The 18,188-nt window shown below is 42.8% G+C and overlaps 1 protein-coding gene and 1 long non-coding RNA gene across 2 annotated transcripts in view; one reads left to right on the top strand and one right to left on the bottom strand.

The window, feature by feature from the left end:
• The window catches only part of LOC111749759 (uncharacterized), a 234,607-nt gene that overhangs the window by 108,530 nt on the left and 107,889 nt on the right, over window positions 1-18,188 (top strand). The gene's annotated exons all lie outside the window — the stretch shown is intronic.
• On the bottom strand, window positions 13,430-14,533 carry TMEM229A (transmembrane protein 229A). Its single transcript, XM_010587390.3, has one exon. It carries the CDS (start codon window positions 14,531-14,533, stop codon window positions 13,430-13,432), a length of 1,104 nt encoding a protein of 367 aa, XP_010585692.2.

The following is an 18,188-nucleotide window of genomic DNA, read 5'->3' as shown; positions in this document are numbered from 1 at the left end:
TTCAGCTCTTTTACTTCATCATTTCTTCCATTTGCTTTAGCTGCTGGATGTTTAAGAGCAAGTTTCAGAGTTTCCTCTGACATCCATTTGGGTCTTTTCTTTCTTTTCTGTCTTTTTAATGATCTTTTGCTTCCTCCATGTATGATGTCCTTGCACAACTCCCCTGGTCTTTGGTCATTAGTGTTCAATTCATCAAATCTATTCTTGAGATGGTGTCTAAATTCAGATGGGATATACTCAAGGATGTACTTTGGCTCTTGTGGACTTGCTCTAATTTTCTTTAACTTCAACTTGGACTGGCATATGAGCAATTCATAGTCTGTTCCACAGTCGGCCCCCGCCCTTGTTCTGATTAATATACTGAGCTTCTCCATTGTCTTTCCACAGATGTAGTTGATTTGGCGAGGTCTAAGTGTTGCTGTTTACGTTGTTGAAAAAAGGTATTTACAATGAATAAGTCGTTGGTCTTGCAAAAGGCTATCATCTGATCTCCAGCATTGTTTCTATCACCAATGATTAGGACTGGGAACCACTTAATTGATAACAATAGAAAAACCCTATTTCCCCAAACAAGGTCTCATTCACCCGTGCAGAGATAAAACTTCAATCATTTTGGGTAACAATTCAAACCATAACAAAACTTAACAGAATTCCTTAGCACCCGGATACCCATATTACTCCAGAAATGTGTTTCAAGGTTTAAAAATATAGAATTTATTCATCCTCATAAAGTCCACCTAGCTATTTCAACAGAAACTTTCCATTCAGATTATTTTTAGCCTTTTTGTGAGACTGATGATTTCTAACACCAAGAGTGACTCAAGTAAAAACTTTATTTGCATTAATTAAAGGAGGAACACACCAAACATTTAAACTACAAATAGTGGTTTCTAGGGGTCACCATTTCCTTCTGCTGCTATGTTTAAGCTACCTGATTGGCATGCAGCTCCGAAAGTAATGTATTTTCTGTATGTTTTTTAATCTTTCAGTTAGCTATTGTCGTAGTTATCTAGTGCTGCTATAACAGAAACAGTGGTGTTGCAGGAAGCGTGCAGTGTTGGTGGGGTGCAGACTACACCAGGTGACACTGCAGAGGGGCTGAATCCAAAATGGCTGTCTATGAATTTTTGTGCAGTGTTTTAGCAGAAATTTATTATTTTTTAATAAAAACATCCTTGTAGTTAGATACAGCAACAAAAACATTTTTTGTAAGCCTAGCTTACATATATCGATATACCTACAAGACTAAAACCACACTAATTTACTTTTTGAATTGGCTAAGGTGCTCCAGTCACAGTTGTCATTATTACTCAATTAAAATGACGCTCCCAATCATGTGGTTTTGGCTGCATGGGCTGTAAGCACTCACTGTTGTTTTCATTGCTGCCAGTGTTTTTATAGTGGCTGATTTTGTCAAATTTCATGATGTTTTAGCTACCATATTGTGGTAATGGAGCCTTGGTGGCACAGTGGTTAAGAGCTTGGCTGCTAACTAAAAAGCTGGCAGTTCAAATCTACCAGCCACCCCTTGAAAACTCTATGGGAGCAGTTCTACTCTGTCCTATAGGGCCGCTATGAGTCAGAATTGGCAACGGGTTTTGTTCTGTTTTGTTTTTGGTATTGCAATAATTAGCATGGGGGGTGTGACATCATGAGTTAACGCACTGGATGACACCAACCTTAGTGATGTCGCTGAAAAGAAATACCACAAACGAGTGGCTTTAACAAATAGAAATTTATTTTCTCCCAGTTTAGGAGACTAGACGCCTGAATTCAAAGTGCCGTCTTCAAGGGAAGGCTTTCTCTCTGTGTGGGCTCTGGAGGAAGGTCCTTGTCTCTTTGAGCCTCTGCTCCTGGATGATCTTCATGCAGCTTGGCAGCTCTCTTCCCCCATCTTTGCTTGCTTGCTTGTCCTAATCTGTTCTTTTTATATTTTGTAAGAGATTGACTAAAAACACATCCCATACTAATCCTGCCTTATTAACATAACGAAGACTACCCATTCCCAAATGAGATTATAACTGTAGGCATAGAGGTTAGGGTTTACAACACATGTTTTTAGAGGACAGAATTCAATCCTTAACAGCTGTGAAAGCCAAATACCTTGTTATCTCTTTAATGCTCCAAATAGCAAGACATTGATAAGCATATTTGGTGTTACCTATAATCATCCAGAAATAGAATTAGGGATTTGTGTTACTGAAATGGATATAAATACTCTATAAATTTAATGGAAATACCCAATAATATTAATAATACATTGAAAATTGATTTTCAAGTCTCAGATACCGCTGGCCAAATATTTTAAACACTCGGATCTCAAAACATATTCCATGAAATTAAACAAATTGGCTTTGATTGTAGTTGCCATCTAAGGCCTCTCTCTCAGCTCTTAGAAAGGGCTGGAGACACAGCTTCTGAGATCAGATGTTTCCAGAGACCTAACTTTCTGAGTAACAAAGTAGACAGACTCAGAAGAAAAAAAATAAAAATGGAAGCAATTCACTCAGAAATCTACATACAAATACTAAGAAAAGTTTAAAACCAGGAATGAGTAAAATAAAGCTCTTCCCTAGAGAGAATAAAAAACAATGATGATAGGATTATATAACATTAGAAGGATAAAGCCAAGAGGATGTCCCCTCTTTCAGGTGCCCTTCAGTCCTGTCTAATGACACAGCCTTGAGACTGCTGTGAGACAGATAATGCTGCCTAAAAAAAAAAAAACTGAACTAGATTCCATTCTTTTCCCTTACTAAAAGGAGCCATGGTGGTGAAACGGTAAAGCACTCAGTGGCTAACTGAAAGGTTGGTGGTTTAAACTCGCCCAGCTGCTTCTTGGGGAAAGGCCTGGTGAGCTCCCATAAAGATGACAGCCTAGAAAACTCTATGTGGCAGTTCTACTCTGTCACATGGGGTGACTATGAGTTGGAAATTCACTTGATGGCACCTAACCACAATTACAGCTGTGTGGCAGTGGACTACATCTCAATGGTTCCATCTTTGAGTTGTTGTTGTCGTTAGGCTTGAGGTGCAGATAAAAACAATTATTATACAGAGTCATCAGGGGAGCTAAAAGAGAATAAGGTTAGGTCCATGTCAGGTTTGCTCATTTTTGAATCTCAGAGCATTCCCAGTGCCTGTTTTATAGTAGGTGCTCAATAAATCTTTATTGAGTAAATCATTGACTGAATAAAAAATGCAGATGTTAGTCATTACATACACACTTAAATTCTCTGTGAATATTAGAAACTTTCTCTGGGTTTTTTATTAAATTGGGTGGCACGCAAATTCAGCACAGTACCAATCCCAGGTTCTTCTCCTTCCTCCTTATGCCATTGTGCCCTTCTCTTCCCTCTGCCTGTCTAGGTAGGTGTTCAGGGAATGCAGCTGTGGATCCTCACTGCCTGAATCACAATTCTGGCTCTACTTTGTAGTCTTGGGCAGGGTGGTTAACTTCCCTGTGCACCAATTAAGGCAGTCATAAAGTGCTGAAAAGCAAAGATGTCACCTTGAGGACTACGTTGTGCCTGACCCAACCCATAGTGTTTTCAATTGCCTCATATACATGCAAAAGCTGTACAGTGAATAAGGAAGAATGAAGAAGAATTGACACCTTTGAATTGTGCTGTTGGAGAAGAATATTGAGTATACCAAGGACTGCCAAAAGAATGAACAAATCTGTCTTGGAAGAAGTACTGCCAGAGTGTTCCTTAGAAGCAAGGATGATGAGACTACATTTCACATGCTTTGGACGTGTTATCAGGAGGGATCAGTCCCTGGAGAATGACATAATGCTCGGTAAAGTAGAAGGTCAGCGAAAAAGAGGAAGACCCTCAATCAGATGGATGACACGGTAGCTGCAACAATGGGCTCAAGCATAGCAACAATTGTGAGAATGGTGCAGGACCAGGCAGAGTTTTGTTCTGTTGTGCATAGGGTCTCTATGAGTCCAAATCAACTCGACGGCACCTAACAAGAACAACAACAACCTCATCAGCTGCTGTGAGACTTGAATGAATACAAGCCATGCTTAGAAGACAAGTGGTGAACTCTCAGTAATGTTAGTAATGATCAATTATTCCTAATCATGCTTTAACCCTAAGGCCTGACATCCTCGCCCTCTTTTGTGTCTTTAGCTCTTCCAACTATAGCTACTCTAATTATCCATAAGGCTGGAGAACTCTGACTGACTCAGGGTGGGATCAGGTATAAGGAAATGTGGGGGAAAAAACTAAAAAAAAAAGTGTTTCCAGATAACATTTTGAAATACTACACTTATAACTTCATCCCAGACAGTTCTCCTAACTGCCGAAAAAAAAAAAAAAAAAAACGAAAAACCAAACCCACTGCCATGGAGTCGATTCCTACACATAGCAACCCTACGGGACAGAGGAGAACTGCCCCATAGGGCTTCCAAAGAGCACCTGGTGGATTCAAACTGCTGACCTTTTGGTTAGCAGCCATAGCTCTTAACCACTACGCTACCAGTGTTTCCTCCTAACTGCCAGGCTTTGCATATCTGGTGGCCTACTGGCCATTCCCCCCATGACCAATTCATGCCCTAAGTTGAATTTGCAGCTTTTACATACAAACCTCTCCTTGCTCTGTCATTTTTGTTCAGTGGTACTATTATGGGTTGAATTATGACCCCCCAAAAAATAAGTTGAAATTCTAATCCTGCTATCTGTGAATGTGACCTTATTAGGAAGCGGGTCTTTGCAGTTGTAATTAGTTAAGCTCACATTAGGTCGGCCCTCAGCCAATATGACTGGTGTCTTTATAAGACGAGGAGAAAAGACAGAGACAGAAAGACATACACAGAAGAACACCATGTGAAGCTGGAGGCAGAGATTAGAGTCATGTTGCCTGCAACCACTAGAAGATAGGAGAGATAAGGAAAGATCTTTTCCTAGAGACCTCAGAGAGAACACGGCCCTGACGGCACCCTACATTTAGACTTCTAGCCTCTGGAACTGTGACAGAATAAATTTCCATTGTTACAAGCCACCCAGTTTGTGGTACTTTGCTATGGCAGCCTTCACACAACTACTATTAACTCAGCTTCCTGAGCCTGAAATGGGGTCACTGGCATTAACTTCTCCTCCTCAATTCACATAGCCATTCCATTACCACACAATGTCTCTTCTGCCTCTTACATCTCTCTCAAGCTTGGTCCAGGTCACTATCAACTTCCAGTGTTTTGGGTAGCAGCCTTGTAACTGGACTTTTTCCGTCTCTGGTCATGTCCTCCCTGATCCTTTCTCTACTGCGAAGTAGTGATTTTTGAAAAAGGCAAGTCCGATGTCATTAACATGCTTAAACTCCTTCTGTAACTTGTCAATACCCTTAGGAAATGGCGCCCAAACTCTAAAGAGCTCAAAGGCTTCAAACCCTGCCTCTTGCCTACCTCTCTGGCTTTAGCTCTCACCCCTCCTTCCACCACTCTTCTTAAGCCAGGCACGTTGGACTTTGAGTTGCTCAGTGCTCTGATGCTTACTCTTGATTCCAGGACGTGGAGTGTGCTTGACCCTCGGGGAACAACTTCCTCATCATACTCCTCAGTCTAGGAGTCTCTATTATTTCCTCCAGCAGCACCTTTCTATAATATTCACACTTTTGTTTTTAATACCTGTACCCTCTGCTCCTTGAGGAAGAGAATTAATTATGTGCTGATTATCTTTTAGCACACAGTAGACGTTTAAATATTTGTGGAAGGATGAATGAATGAACTTTTCTCAATTTTTCCTTACGCTCATCTTTACTCCTCTGCTTCACATGTTTTGATCTGCCAATAATATTTGGGACTGGAATAGCCAGGGTTGAATCAGATCTGCAGATAATAGAACACAAATATTTATTGCCTGCCATTCCCAGAAATTTCTAAAATTTAACTCATTTTGAATTATATTTTCATTTCTCTATTCAAAAGTTGCCCAAATCTAACAAGCCATCAGCAAGAACAATGGTGAAAATCAAGAGACATTAACAAGCCGCCAATTGGATAACTCAGTCTTTTTGAAGCATGTGGTGCAATAAGACATTGTCTTGCCAGCTTGCTTATGAGCACATCAGTTTTTCTTTTAAAGTTCAGAATTCAAAAATAATATTGTAAAGGGTAGTTAGGTACTAGCTTACAAACTTTTAAAATCCATAATGTAGCCATGCTCTCTATAGAACTAACCCGAATCCTATGCCTTGGAAAAGAAACTTCGAGCAGAGGAGGTTAGACAATTTCCAACGTTTCTAGGCACAAGGTGAGTCTTGTGTATGCTCCATTAATTCACGTCCTTCGGAAATCACATGTTGTCACCTAGAGGCATTCCTAATTTTTGCTTTCACTGCCATTACTGTGAAAACTTTTATAGCATGTTGAATAGCATCATTACACAAAAAATAAACTCAGAACTTTCAGTGAATAAATATGAATACAGCAAAGTATGCATTCTGGTACTTGGCCAAATACAGGGCTTGCAGCTTCATGAACATAAAATTTTCTTTGGAATGCAAATCTTGTATGCTATAAAGATCTAGAATAACATTCATGGATTTGAATTATTTTAGCCATAGCATAAACAACACATGGACCTTTAAATGCTATTGATACTATCTTTTTCATTATACTTTCTATTTCTGCCCTATTCTTTTTTTTTTTTTTTTTTGCTAAAGATCTCAGTTATTATGAGTAAGTACAATGATAAATTTTGTTAAACTCTTGGCTTTTAAGTACTTAGAGTCTGAATGCTTATCCTGTTGCATTTCAAGGCACTGTTTTATTTCTCTTTTTGTTCCTGTCCGCTCATTGATTGTAATAAAAGATAAAGACTAAAATAGCTCTCTTTCAGAAATGTTCAAGAGCATATTTTAGTCTTTGCTCCTAAAAGTTTGTGGATAATCAGAATGATAGGATACAAACTTTCTGCCTATTCTTCTCAATATTATTTTTCCCCAACAATGACTTTTGAAATATTTAAAGTTTCATGTCTCAGATTCTATGAGATTACTTTTATTTTCATCACAGATATTAATAATGCATTAACAAAATATTTTATACGTAATATGAATGTCTGTTGGATTCTCTTAAAAAGTGGGGCTAATTTTCTTCTGAACATGGTAAGTACATTATTTTTTTTGGCAGGGGGTAGATAACAGAGTTGATCCATGGCACCTTGTAGCTTTTCATGGCTAGCTCCTTGCCTCTGTGACTACTATGGCCTCTCAATTTCTTTCTCGGGGCAGCTGAGTAAATCTGACAGGGAGAAGCTCCAGGAAAACTCTGAGTGATATTCTGGAGGTCCACCTGGACAACCAACAAAAGGCTTTCCCTGGGTTGAACCAGGTTGGAACTCTAATGGCCCAAGCAGGGTTCCTACTATTGAATCTTCTACTCCTATACCTGCAGCCAACGTGTTTTTTTTATTTTCTGAAATAATGCTAATTACTCTCAAACATCTCAAGGCACTGCTGCTCAGACACAGTGAATGAAGCAACATTTGGAAAGATATGATGAGTAGATCATAAACCAAAAAACCAAACCCACTGCCGTCGAGTCGATTCTGACTCATAGTGACCCTGTAGAACAGAGTAGAACTGCCCAATAGAGTTTCCAAGGAGTGTCTGGAGGATTCAAACTGCCGACCTTTTGGTTAGCAGCCACAGCACTTAACCACTACGCCAGTAGACCGTAAGTATGGCAAAAGAACGAAAGACTGATTTTTCTTTTTTTTTTAACGAAGGGAAAAGTTTCAAAAGAATGTTTCATTGCAATAAACAAGCAGGATGAATGCATATGCTAGCTCCTGAAACTTCTGAAAGACTTCACTTCACTGATAGACAGTGGGTTTATCTGCTTAGCTATTAACAACTTTTCTCCCATTTAGTCTTTGTGTGAAAAACACAATCAGTACTATCTTGAAGAGTCCAAGCTGAGTCTGAGACACCGTCTGTCAGAGATGTTGTGAGAAGGAATTTCTGTCTTGGATGAAAGGCTGTACGTTATTAGCCTTCATGGTTTCGTTCAACTTTGAGTTTTACTTAATTGTGATAAAGGTATATATATATATATACATATGTATGTGTGTATTTATCTAGATGGGAAAGTTGGTCCATGTGACTTTCGGATTCTTATAGAATTGTTAAGAGGTAATATGAAAATCAAATCTTCTATATGTGAAGGCCTAACATACACCTCTTCCTTTCTCATCTTGTAGCAACTGTCTGATAATTTGCTTGACCATTTTTGCAAGGAGAGTTTTAAAATTAAGGAAAATTTTCTCCTTCTCTGTACAGGTTAATTTACAGTTTGGGTTGCTGGTCGCTAGTGACTAGAAGCCATTGATTGTGTGCTGGCTTGATGCTTCAAAGTTAAAAACTTGAATGAGGCCATTTCTAGTGAATAGAAGTCCACGCAGACAACCGCTGTTTTAGTTGGCTCCTCTGGTACTAAGCCTAAGAAAAGAAAAGAAAAACTGGCAGTGTAACGATCATCTTTCTGCTATCTTTCACTCCAGCCCAAACTGAGCGTGTGTTTGATGTAGAGAAGGAAGGAGCTGACTTGTTTCTTCTTACTCTCCCTCAGTAAAGGAGCTTGGCTCCATTAAGCATCATTAGACCTAGTATATTTAAAATTAATTTACAACGTAAAGGATTTTTAGTGCCTTTTAATATAAGCAAAATTGATTTTATTAAAAACGCTTTCAGATGTTGCAGTACAATGACTTACTCATCGCTCCAAGTCTCTGTTGTGAGTATAACTTCCTTCCCAAGTATATTGATTTTTTTTCATATTTTGAAAGTGGAAAAAAGAACCAACACATTCTACCAAAAGTCTTCTTCATCACCTTCTTAAAGAGTCAGGTCTTACGCTGACAGTAGAAACAGTAGAAATTCATTTTTTCAAAGGGGTAGAATTGCTCATTCAAAAACAGGTCACATTTTTCTAAGGTGTGTTTTGTTGAGTTGAAATATTATATATCAAATATTTGCAATAAAAAACTCAGAGTTAAGTTCATTGATCGTTGAAATGTCTGAAATGTTGAAATGGATTATCAATCTCATTGGAAACTTCGTATTTGTTGTTAACACAAACGACTTGAAATTTCTTTTTAGATTCAGGGCCCAAATAGAATTGAGTTAAAATTTAAAGCACTTCTAGTAAGAAACTTCGGTGACGCATAAATTAAACATGGAGGAAAAACTACTTTTGTTACTGTTTTTCTTCACGTTTTCTCTTAAGAACTTCATTTCCACATTTCTGGCGTTTAGTATAACTCGGACTGTTTCTGTAAAAATTTTAATTTTTCACCTGTTTGGCTCTTAGAGCGACACTCATCCTAAGTACTAGATTAAGTATGTAGCAATAATTCCGCGTATTTTTCCTAGCTTGGGATATGAAGTATCTTGCATTTTGGTGTATTATTCTTATACTCAAGATTTTCTGACTTCAAATGGAAAACTCCATCTCAGGGCACCGCTTGAATATAAAAACCTATCATCTAGGGAATTAGAGCCAGGCCGATTGTCAGTTATGCACCCTGGTATTGGCTTCCTTGTTATTTACCAGGGAATAAAAGGCAACACGAAAGAGTGTTATGGCTTCTAGTGCCTGGCTTTTATACAGCTACCCTTTCATCTGAATAATGGAAGGGAAGAGCAACACAGATAGCAGAAATCCATAGAAAATCCCAAATCACCATGGTCAGTAGACTGAGGCAGGACAGCATGACGGTCGAGAACAGACCCTGGTGTCCAGAGAACTTGGATTCAAATCTAAATGCTCAAGAGCAGTGTGACTTTGAGCAGTTCCTTAATCAATTTGGGCTTCAGTTTCCTCATCCTCATCTGTAAAAGGAGGTTAAGTGAAAATATGTGCAGATATACATACGCATACACACACACATATGAACACATATACATACATACATATACACACACTTAAGGTACATATGTACAAAAAAAGTAACAGTTGGCATTGAGTTGACTGTGACTCATGGTGACCCCATGTGTATCAGAGTGGAATTGTCCTTTTTATGGTTTTTAATAGCTGATATTTTGAAAGTAGATAGCCAGGGCTTTCTTCCAAGGAGCCTCTGGGTAGGCTCAAACTTCTAACCTCTTTCAGTTAACAGCTGAGTGCGTTAACCATTTGCAGATACCCAGGGATGTTGTTGTTGTTAGGTGCCATCGAGTTGGTTCCCACTCATAGCGACCCCATGTACCACAGAATGAAACACTGCCTGGTCCTGCTTGAGCCCACTGGTGCAGCCACTGTGTCAATCCACCTCGTTGAGAGTCTTCCTCTTTTCCGCTGACCCTGTACTCTCCCAAGCATGATGTCCTTCTCCAGAGACTGATCCCTCCTGACAACATGTCCAAAGTATGTAAGACGCAGTCTCGCCATCCTTGCCTCTAAGGAGCATTCTGGCTGTCCTTCTTCCAAGATGGATTTGTTCTTTCTCCTGGCAGTCCGTGGTATATTCAACATCCTTCACCAACACCGCAATGCAAAGGTGTCAATTCTTCTTCGGTCCTCCTTATCCTATCTACCCAGGGAGATATATACATACATATATATAAATTGTTGTTATGTGCAGTTGAGTTGCTTTTGACTCATAGCGACCCTATTGGACAGAGTAGAACTGCTCAGTTGAGTTTTTCTAGGCTCTAACCTTTATGGCAGCAGATTGTTTTGTCTTTTTTCCTGTGGAGCTGCTGGTGGTTTCCGACTGCCGACCTTTGGGTTCACAGCTGAGCGCTTAACCATTGTGCCACCAGGGATATATGTACACACACATACCTTAGAGTAGTGCCTGGCATGTGGTAAGTGCTACTTAAATATTAACTATTAAACTTTTATTATATCTTCCTATTATTTCAGTATCTGATATACTAATGTGTAATACAATTGAGTCATCTAATGGCTCCTTTTCCTGCCTTTTCTTTCAAAGGTCAAAGTTGCAGCAAAATGTCATTTGTAAGAAGTTGAGTAAACACAGGATAAGAAGTCCTAAAACAAGGGCTGGTTAACAGACAGGATAATCACTTCCTGAATACATAAGAACTAGCTCTGTGTGGAACTAGCAGAGGGACTGTTAACAGGCCTTTTTACAGAGATGATGGATGGCTCTTCCAGGCAGCAGACCTGATGAGTTACCCTCACGGCTTTAGCAACCCCTTCTCATAGCCTATTCCTATAGCGGTAGCCTTGTAAAGAAGTATAATCTCACATAATCACAACACTAGAATGTGAGCTTCATAAGGACAGATGATTTGTCTCTTTGGTTCACTGCTGTGTCCCCGAGTCCAGGCAAGTGCCTGGCAAATAGTGTATAATCAGTAACTATTTCTTGAAGAAAATGAATGAGTGAAAACCTTGACCTTTTCCTTAAATATGATTAATAGTAAAAACAAAGCAAAAAAAAAAAAAAAAAAAACCACTTTCCTACTTCTTGCCAGGTTTCTGTCCCTGAGAACGCTGGAAAGCAGGTTAAGCAGGGCTGAGGAGCAGCAGGCAAAGGATTTAAGTGCAAGGACATACACTTAGCAAGGGTTTCAAAGGTCATGGATTTGGCTAAATATTCCCAGGAGTGGGAGGTGTGAGTGGTGCCCACTGAACTAGGATGCAGGTGTCACATCTCAACTACAAATATTTTGTCTAGTGTCTGCCTCACTTAGTTTAGCATCTACTCACAATTTCCCCAGGATTTTCAGAAATCTTCTACCTGTGACCAACTGTCATAAAGAGCTTTCTTTAGGTGAAATTCTCTGCAGGCATATAGCTTACTTTTAAAAGTTTCTCTGCAGGAGATGGGATTTCCAAAGCTGTAAATGTTTACGGAATTAAACTGCCACATCTTTCTCCTGCTGAGCTGCTGATGGAAGCCCTGACCTTTAGGTTAGCAGCCAAGCACTCAACCACTGTACCTCCAGGACAACTTGATTATATAGCATTACTTAGAATTTAGCTCACAATTTCGGAGAGTGGATTAAAATAACACTTAATCAAGTCTTAATCAAGTCTTCATACATATTCATTTCTAGCTCCCAGCAGATAGTTTTTGAAAGTAGGAAAAAAACAAAATAACCTTTTTTTTTTTTTTTTACCACAGAGGCAGGCTGATGATTTGAATAGGAAACGAATCATTTATACACACGCTAGCTTTCCTAATTATCTTTGTAATGAAAACTGAGAAGGTGTTAGTTATCCCTGGCTGAGCCATACTCAAGTCTACTCATTTTTTCTAACTATAACAAAAACAGCAAACAACATTAAAGTACATTATTAATTAATTAGACATGATTACTTCAAATGGTTGACCTAACCTCATTTAACTCTGGAGCTTCCAGGCATCAATAATGAGTCACCAAAAAGCCATCGGGGACTAATAACGTGTATGACTACATCAGGCCTGACCCAAGAACTCCAAGGGATCCAGAAGGAAAAAAGAAATGTTTTCTAGTGAGCTGTGGCAGAAATACACTGAAAACACATATTTGTATTCAGAGAAAACAAGTAGGCTTCATGCAATCAGGGTGGACATTCAGGTTCATTTTATTCCAAGGTAGTCTCTACTCACGAAGCTCCACTGTAGAAAAGGGTCCTTGGGTTAGAACATTATTGAAGGTGATATAATTTCTCTTGGCCCTGGGGCATGTAAGGTAAACATTTTACATTATTGCACAGTGACAACAATTTACAGCCAGATAACGCAGGATCCCATCAACTTTAACGCGCTGGGTGTTTAAGGCTAACCGACATTTGAAAGCAATCATTTCCAGGATGGAGATCAAATATCTGAACACAGTGTCACCTGTTGAGTTCCTAGAAAAACTTTCTGATTTAAAAACCTATTCACAGATGTGTTTTCACGTTTGCCTGGTTCTTTTCACTTGTGTGCTAGACAGAGGCACTTTAAGAGCTATTAACTATATCCAGGAGTACCAGACACTGAATTTCAGTAACCACTGGTAAACACGACAAAGAATTAAAATCAAATTGGATTAAAAAGAAAACAAGCAAGTCATTTAATTAGAAATCTTCCCCAAATCTTGTAAAAACCACTGGTCTCTGATTTGAACAACCTTCTCACTAAACAAAGATTAGTAGCAATCACCCATCTACGCCCAAATACGTGATTATCACAGCTTTTCGACGTTTAAGGTATAATGGTTTTGTTGTTTGGGTTTGTAAGGGTTTTAAAATATTGACGAATTAAGTACTTTGAGTTATATTTCAAGTAATACGTCAAAGTATCGTATTATGCATAGGCTGCAAATAGTCAGAAAAGCTAAAATGTCAAGTACAATACGTTGGAAGAGTTTAGCAAAGCGTATAAAAATTAAGACTAAAAAAACCCACTCCGTTTCAAGTGTGTAAAAATAAATCGCATCCATTCGTGGGAATCCAGTGACTTTTTTCTTTTTTTTGGTCTTAGTTAGTGGGTACGTACTGCACCCGCCACAACACCTTGGAAAGTAGGTCCTGGTAGACACTGAGGAATATCCAACCAGGTAAATACATCAGGGTGATGAGACCCATGAAATTGAGCGGGTAGTGTGAGTAGTCCCAGGAACAAGCCCCGCACGTGCGGAGTCCCAGGCCCCAGGTCAACTCCCACGCGTAGATGACGAGTACATAGATGGGGACCCGCTTCCAGGTGCTCCAGCCGCGGCTGCAGTGCAGGTGGAAGTAGAACTTTTCCACCACGAAGCTGCAGCTGCCGTACATAAAGAAGGACCAGAGCGACGTGTGGCCGCTGGCTGCCCCGTCCCCCTGCCCCAGCACGTTGAAGAAGAAGGTGAAGAATATCTCGTCCAGAAAGCCGTGCATTCCGAAGAAGAGAAAACGGAGCAGGTCCGGCAGCCCCTGCCTGGGGGCTCCTCCGGCGCCCCTGGGCCCGCGGGGTCTTCGCCGCCGGCCCCCGGCCGCCGCCAGGGCCCGGGCGCCGGGAAGGGCGGGAGGCGCGCTCGGCTGCTGAGGCTGCTGCTGCTGCTGCTGCTGCCGGCGGTACCGCAGGCGCAGGAAGCGCTTCAGGAACACTTGGCAGTGGTAGAGCGCCAGCACGTACTGCAGCGCCAGGTCCAGCGCCCCCGGCGCCGCCGCGCCCCCCGGCCCGCTGCCCAGGCTCAGCAGCAGCGCCTGGCCCGCCAGGGTCTGCAAGCCCACGTGAGCCGAGGGGTAGAGCAGGAAATTGAAAACGAAGGCGCTGGGGCAGCCCCGCTGCTGCAGGTAGACCTTCTCCAGGGCGAAGTGGGTGAGCGAGTGCAGCACGCAGCGGTAGGGCGAGGAGAAGCCCAGCATGCGGAGGTCCGGGCTGCGCGCGAAGCGCCGCGCCGAGGATACGAGCACGTCCAGGGTGATGCCGTGCATTCCGTAGAAGTAGAGGCGCATCCAGGTGGGCAGCGCGGCGCCCTCGGCCGGCGCGTCAGCAGCGGACAGCGGCCCGGGGCTGCCGGCCTCCGCCTGGTCTCCGGGCCGCCGCGCCGAGCCGCCCCGCCGCGCCAGCCCCTCGCCGTCCGCGGCGCCGCCCGCCATGGGCTCGGAGGTTGCCGGGCGCCCGAGTCCGTGCGGCCGCCGCCGCCACCGCGTGCGCGGAGCCGTGGGGCCGAGGGGCCAAGCTCCGCGCCGCCTCCCGGCCGCTGCCAACTCCCGGGGGGCGCTCAGGGAGCTCCGTCCCGGCGCGGCTTGGCGGCAGCGGGAGCTGGCGCGCTCGGGGGACGCGCGGCCGCCCGGCTCGTGGAGTTGCCCCGCCGCGGCCCCGCGCGCCTGTATCTCCAGCCTGAGGCGAGGCGCTCACCCTGCGCGGCCTAATAGGCGCCGCGGCCCGGCGAGGGGAGGCGGCGCCGGGGCTGCGGGGAGAAAGGCGGAGGCTGGTACTAACCCCATCCCTCTCGGTCCGGCCCCGCCGCCTGTGCCGCAAGCTCGGGCAGCGTAACGCCAGCGCAACGCCCCCTCCCCAGGCCTTCTCCGCGGTCTCGGCCGCTCCCGCCTTTGCAGCCCCCGGCCCGTCTGGCCCCCCGCGCCAACTCCCGCGGGGTCGGCCGTGGAAGGCCAGCCCTGCTTCTCCGCTCCGCCTCCCCCCGCTTGGCACCCGGTCCCCAACCGTGGGGCGGGGGGTGGGGGGCGGCTGCTAGGCGGAGACGCGGAGCGCGGAGCCACCTAACAGGTGTGACTGGGAACGGATGGGCATCCCCGGGATCGGGGAACCCAGCTAGGGCCTGGCGGGCAGAGACGATGGCCGAGTGCCACAGACCGGAGCCCGGGCCCGGGACCAAACTACAGTGCTATATATTTAACGCTGTTATTCAGAGCCAGCGTTGTCCCAGTGGCAGAGTCAACACGAGACTCCGCGCCTATCGGTGCCAGCGTTACCCTGCATCCGACGCGCTGCCCCGGGGTCTCATCCACTTTCTCCATCACTTTTCCTGAACAGTGCGCTCGCTTGTTAGTTTACTGGGGACCAAGGACAGAGATTCGAAGTCCCCCAGAATGTATTAAAGCCAGCGGAGTCGGGGTCGGGGGAAGAAGAAATGCGTTGCTGATTTTATCTGAGAACAGTGCTTTTTCTCAGCCTGGCACACCCCAGTGAGGCTTTTTCTCCCTGCAGAACTAGGTCATCCCAGAAGTGGAGAGTGAATAGAGGGCGAAGATTCCTCTTCCTCCCAGCCCGCAGAGGTGGAAAGGGAGGGAGTCCCAAATTTTGGTGTATTGGACACCACCATTTCTCTAGTTTTGAATCAGGCTTAGAATTGGAAGGAGCTTTCGAACCCCACACCCGCCTCCCCCAAATCACATGTATAGGCAGAAACTAGATAGTTCTGATCTGTAAGGAGTTCAGATTCTCCCTGGATGGAAGGCCTTCTGGGGAGTTTTTTTTCTTTTTCTGGAGAAGAAACTTTCAAAGGTAGACTCTTCATTTCTAAGGCCGCCTCCTCCTCACTCTCTCCAGTTACTTGTCTTAACCCCTTACTTTACAGTCTGTGGCAGTTGTCTGTGAATGAGGTAAGGCAAAGAAAAAAGAGTAGGGTGAGAAGAAAAATGGTTAAAATGATATCACCGCTTGTATAAGGTCAAAGTCCCGGCTTAGTTTTTAGCTCAGCATGGTGTTGATTTGCAGACTTCTTTGGCTATTGCCAGAAGTTAGTGGATGGAGGTTTCTAGGCCAGGAACAGAAGCGCAGGTAGCAGGCTCATCAAACCTCTTGCTAAAAGACACAGGATTGCTTGCTCAAGTGCCTGGCAAGTACAAAGATGAGAAATAATAATGTAAACATATTTTCTTGAGCAACTGCTATATACAAGATGCTGTCTCTACAGTAAGCCCTGGTGGCACAGTGGTTAAGTGCTCAGCTACTACTAACTGAAAGGTTGGTGGTTTGAACCCATCAGCCTGCTCTGCAGGAGAAAGATATGGCAGTCTGCTCTTATAAAGATTACAGCCTAGGAACCCTATGGGGCAGTTCTAGTCTGTCCTATAAGAGTGCTATGAGTTGGAGTCAACTCGATGGCAACAGGTTTGGTTTTGGGTTTGGTGCCAACAGAAGGAAATAAGATGTGCTCTGTCTTTAAGAAATGTATCATCTAGTTGAAAGGATGTAACACTCTAAGGTACCTGTGTAAAACCTACGGAAAGCCTAAAAACCCCTTGCCATTGAGTTGATTCCAACTCATGGCAACCCTGCTTTACAGAGTAGAGCTGCTCCATAGTTTTCTTGGCTATAATCCTTACGGAAGTAGATTGTCAGAACTTTCTTCCATGGTGTCGCTGGGGCAAACCACCAACCTTTAGGTTAGATGTTGAGTGCAAACCATTTGCACTACTCAGGGACCTTAAGGCCTACTTAATTATGATTATTAATATTGTTGATAATAACTAATTATGATAGGTTAGTGCCCTGTACCAAATGAAGCGTTTCCTTGAGTTATTTTTTTTATTAAATAAACTTGATCTCAGGCCCAATTTATCAGATAATTAAAAACAAATGCAGACTTTCTCTGCAATTGCTATTCAGGCAGGAGAAAGCGCTTCACCATAATAGCATAAACGTAGTCATTCAAACATGCAGACACTAAGATTGCTAGATTGTTCGACTTGTTTTCAAATGGTAAGTTCAACCTCAAGGGCCAAAATCTTCTATTTACTCTATTTTTTTCTTAAAAACCGAACACCTTGAAAGGTTTAATTCTATAGTCCAGTGTAGAATTCATCCCAGAGAGCACAGGAAAATCTTCTGGATTAAAAAAAAAAAAAAAATAGAGCTTTGTTTCCATACTTTTAATCCCAGCACTCAAGAAGTTTCTGTTTTGTGTACCTTATGTGGGGCAGTGGTTAAACATTCAGCTGCTTAAAGGTCAGCAGTTCAGATCCACCAGCAGCTCCTTGGAAGCCCTATGGGACAGTCCTGCTCTGTCCTATAGAGTCACTATGAGTTGGAATTGATGACAACGGGTTTAGTTTCGGTTTATGTATTTTATAAACTACATAATAGGGTACACACAAAATATATACATAGGATTATATCATACAAAGCATGATAAATTTTCTAATGGGTAATATACAATGGAATGTTTGGGGCTTATACTCCAGTCAGTGGAGTGCTCTGCCACGTGAGGAGACTACTGAAAATCTTCTCGTTCTTCTGGGTCACTTTCTGAAATTGTCGTTAGGTGCTGTCGAGTCAATTCTGACTCATAGCGACCCTGTGTACAACAGAACAAAACACTGCCTGGTCCTGCGCCATCCTCATGGTTGTTGTTATGTTTGAGCCCATTGTTGCAGCCACTGTCAGTCCATCTTGTTGAGGGTCTTCTCTTTCACTGACCCTCTACTTTACCACGCATGATATCCTTCTCCAGAGACTGAACTCTCCTGGCAATGTGTCCAAAGTATGTGCCATCTTTGCTTCTAAGGAGCATTCTGGGTGTATTTCCCATTTTTCTTAGAAGTGATGCAAAGTAGAAACGAACACCTACTAAGCCGTAGTAGAAAGTGCAGCTATTATTTGTTATTCTATCCATGTTGCTTTTATATTTTCATTGTGGCCTCTAGTTATGCCACTTCCAAATGTAAGAGAGGCTAACTTTAAAAAAAGAGTTTGTGAAAAAACACGAGACAAAGTGCAAGAAAAATGCTCTCTATATAACTTGTCTTTAATTTGTTTTACTTGTCTCATTTTTAAAAATCAGCATTT

This window comes from Loxodonta africana, chromosome 8, assembly GCF_030014295.1.
Source record: "Loxodonta africana isolate mLoxAfr1 chromosome 8, mLoxAfr1.hap2, whole genome shotgun sequence".
Taxonomy (NCBI): domain Eukaryota; kingdom Metazoa; phylum Chordata; class Mammalia; order Proboscidea; family Elephantidae; genus Loxodonta; species Loxodonta africana.
The sequence above is the reverse complement of the archived record's forward strand: the minus strand, read 5'-3'. Positions and strand labels throughout refer to the sequence as shown.

Bases quoted from the DNA above. Each gene is read 5' to 3' on its own strand.
- TMEM229A (XM_010587390.3), bottom strand. From the start codon at position 14,533: ATGGCGGGCGGCGCCGCGGACGGCGAGGGGCTGGCGCGGCGGGGCGGC.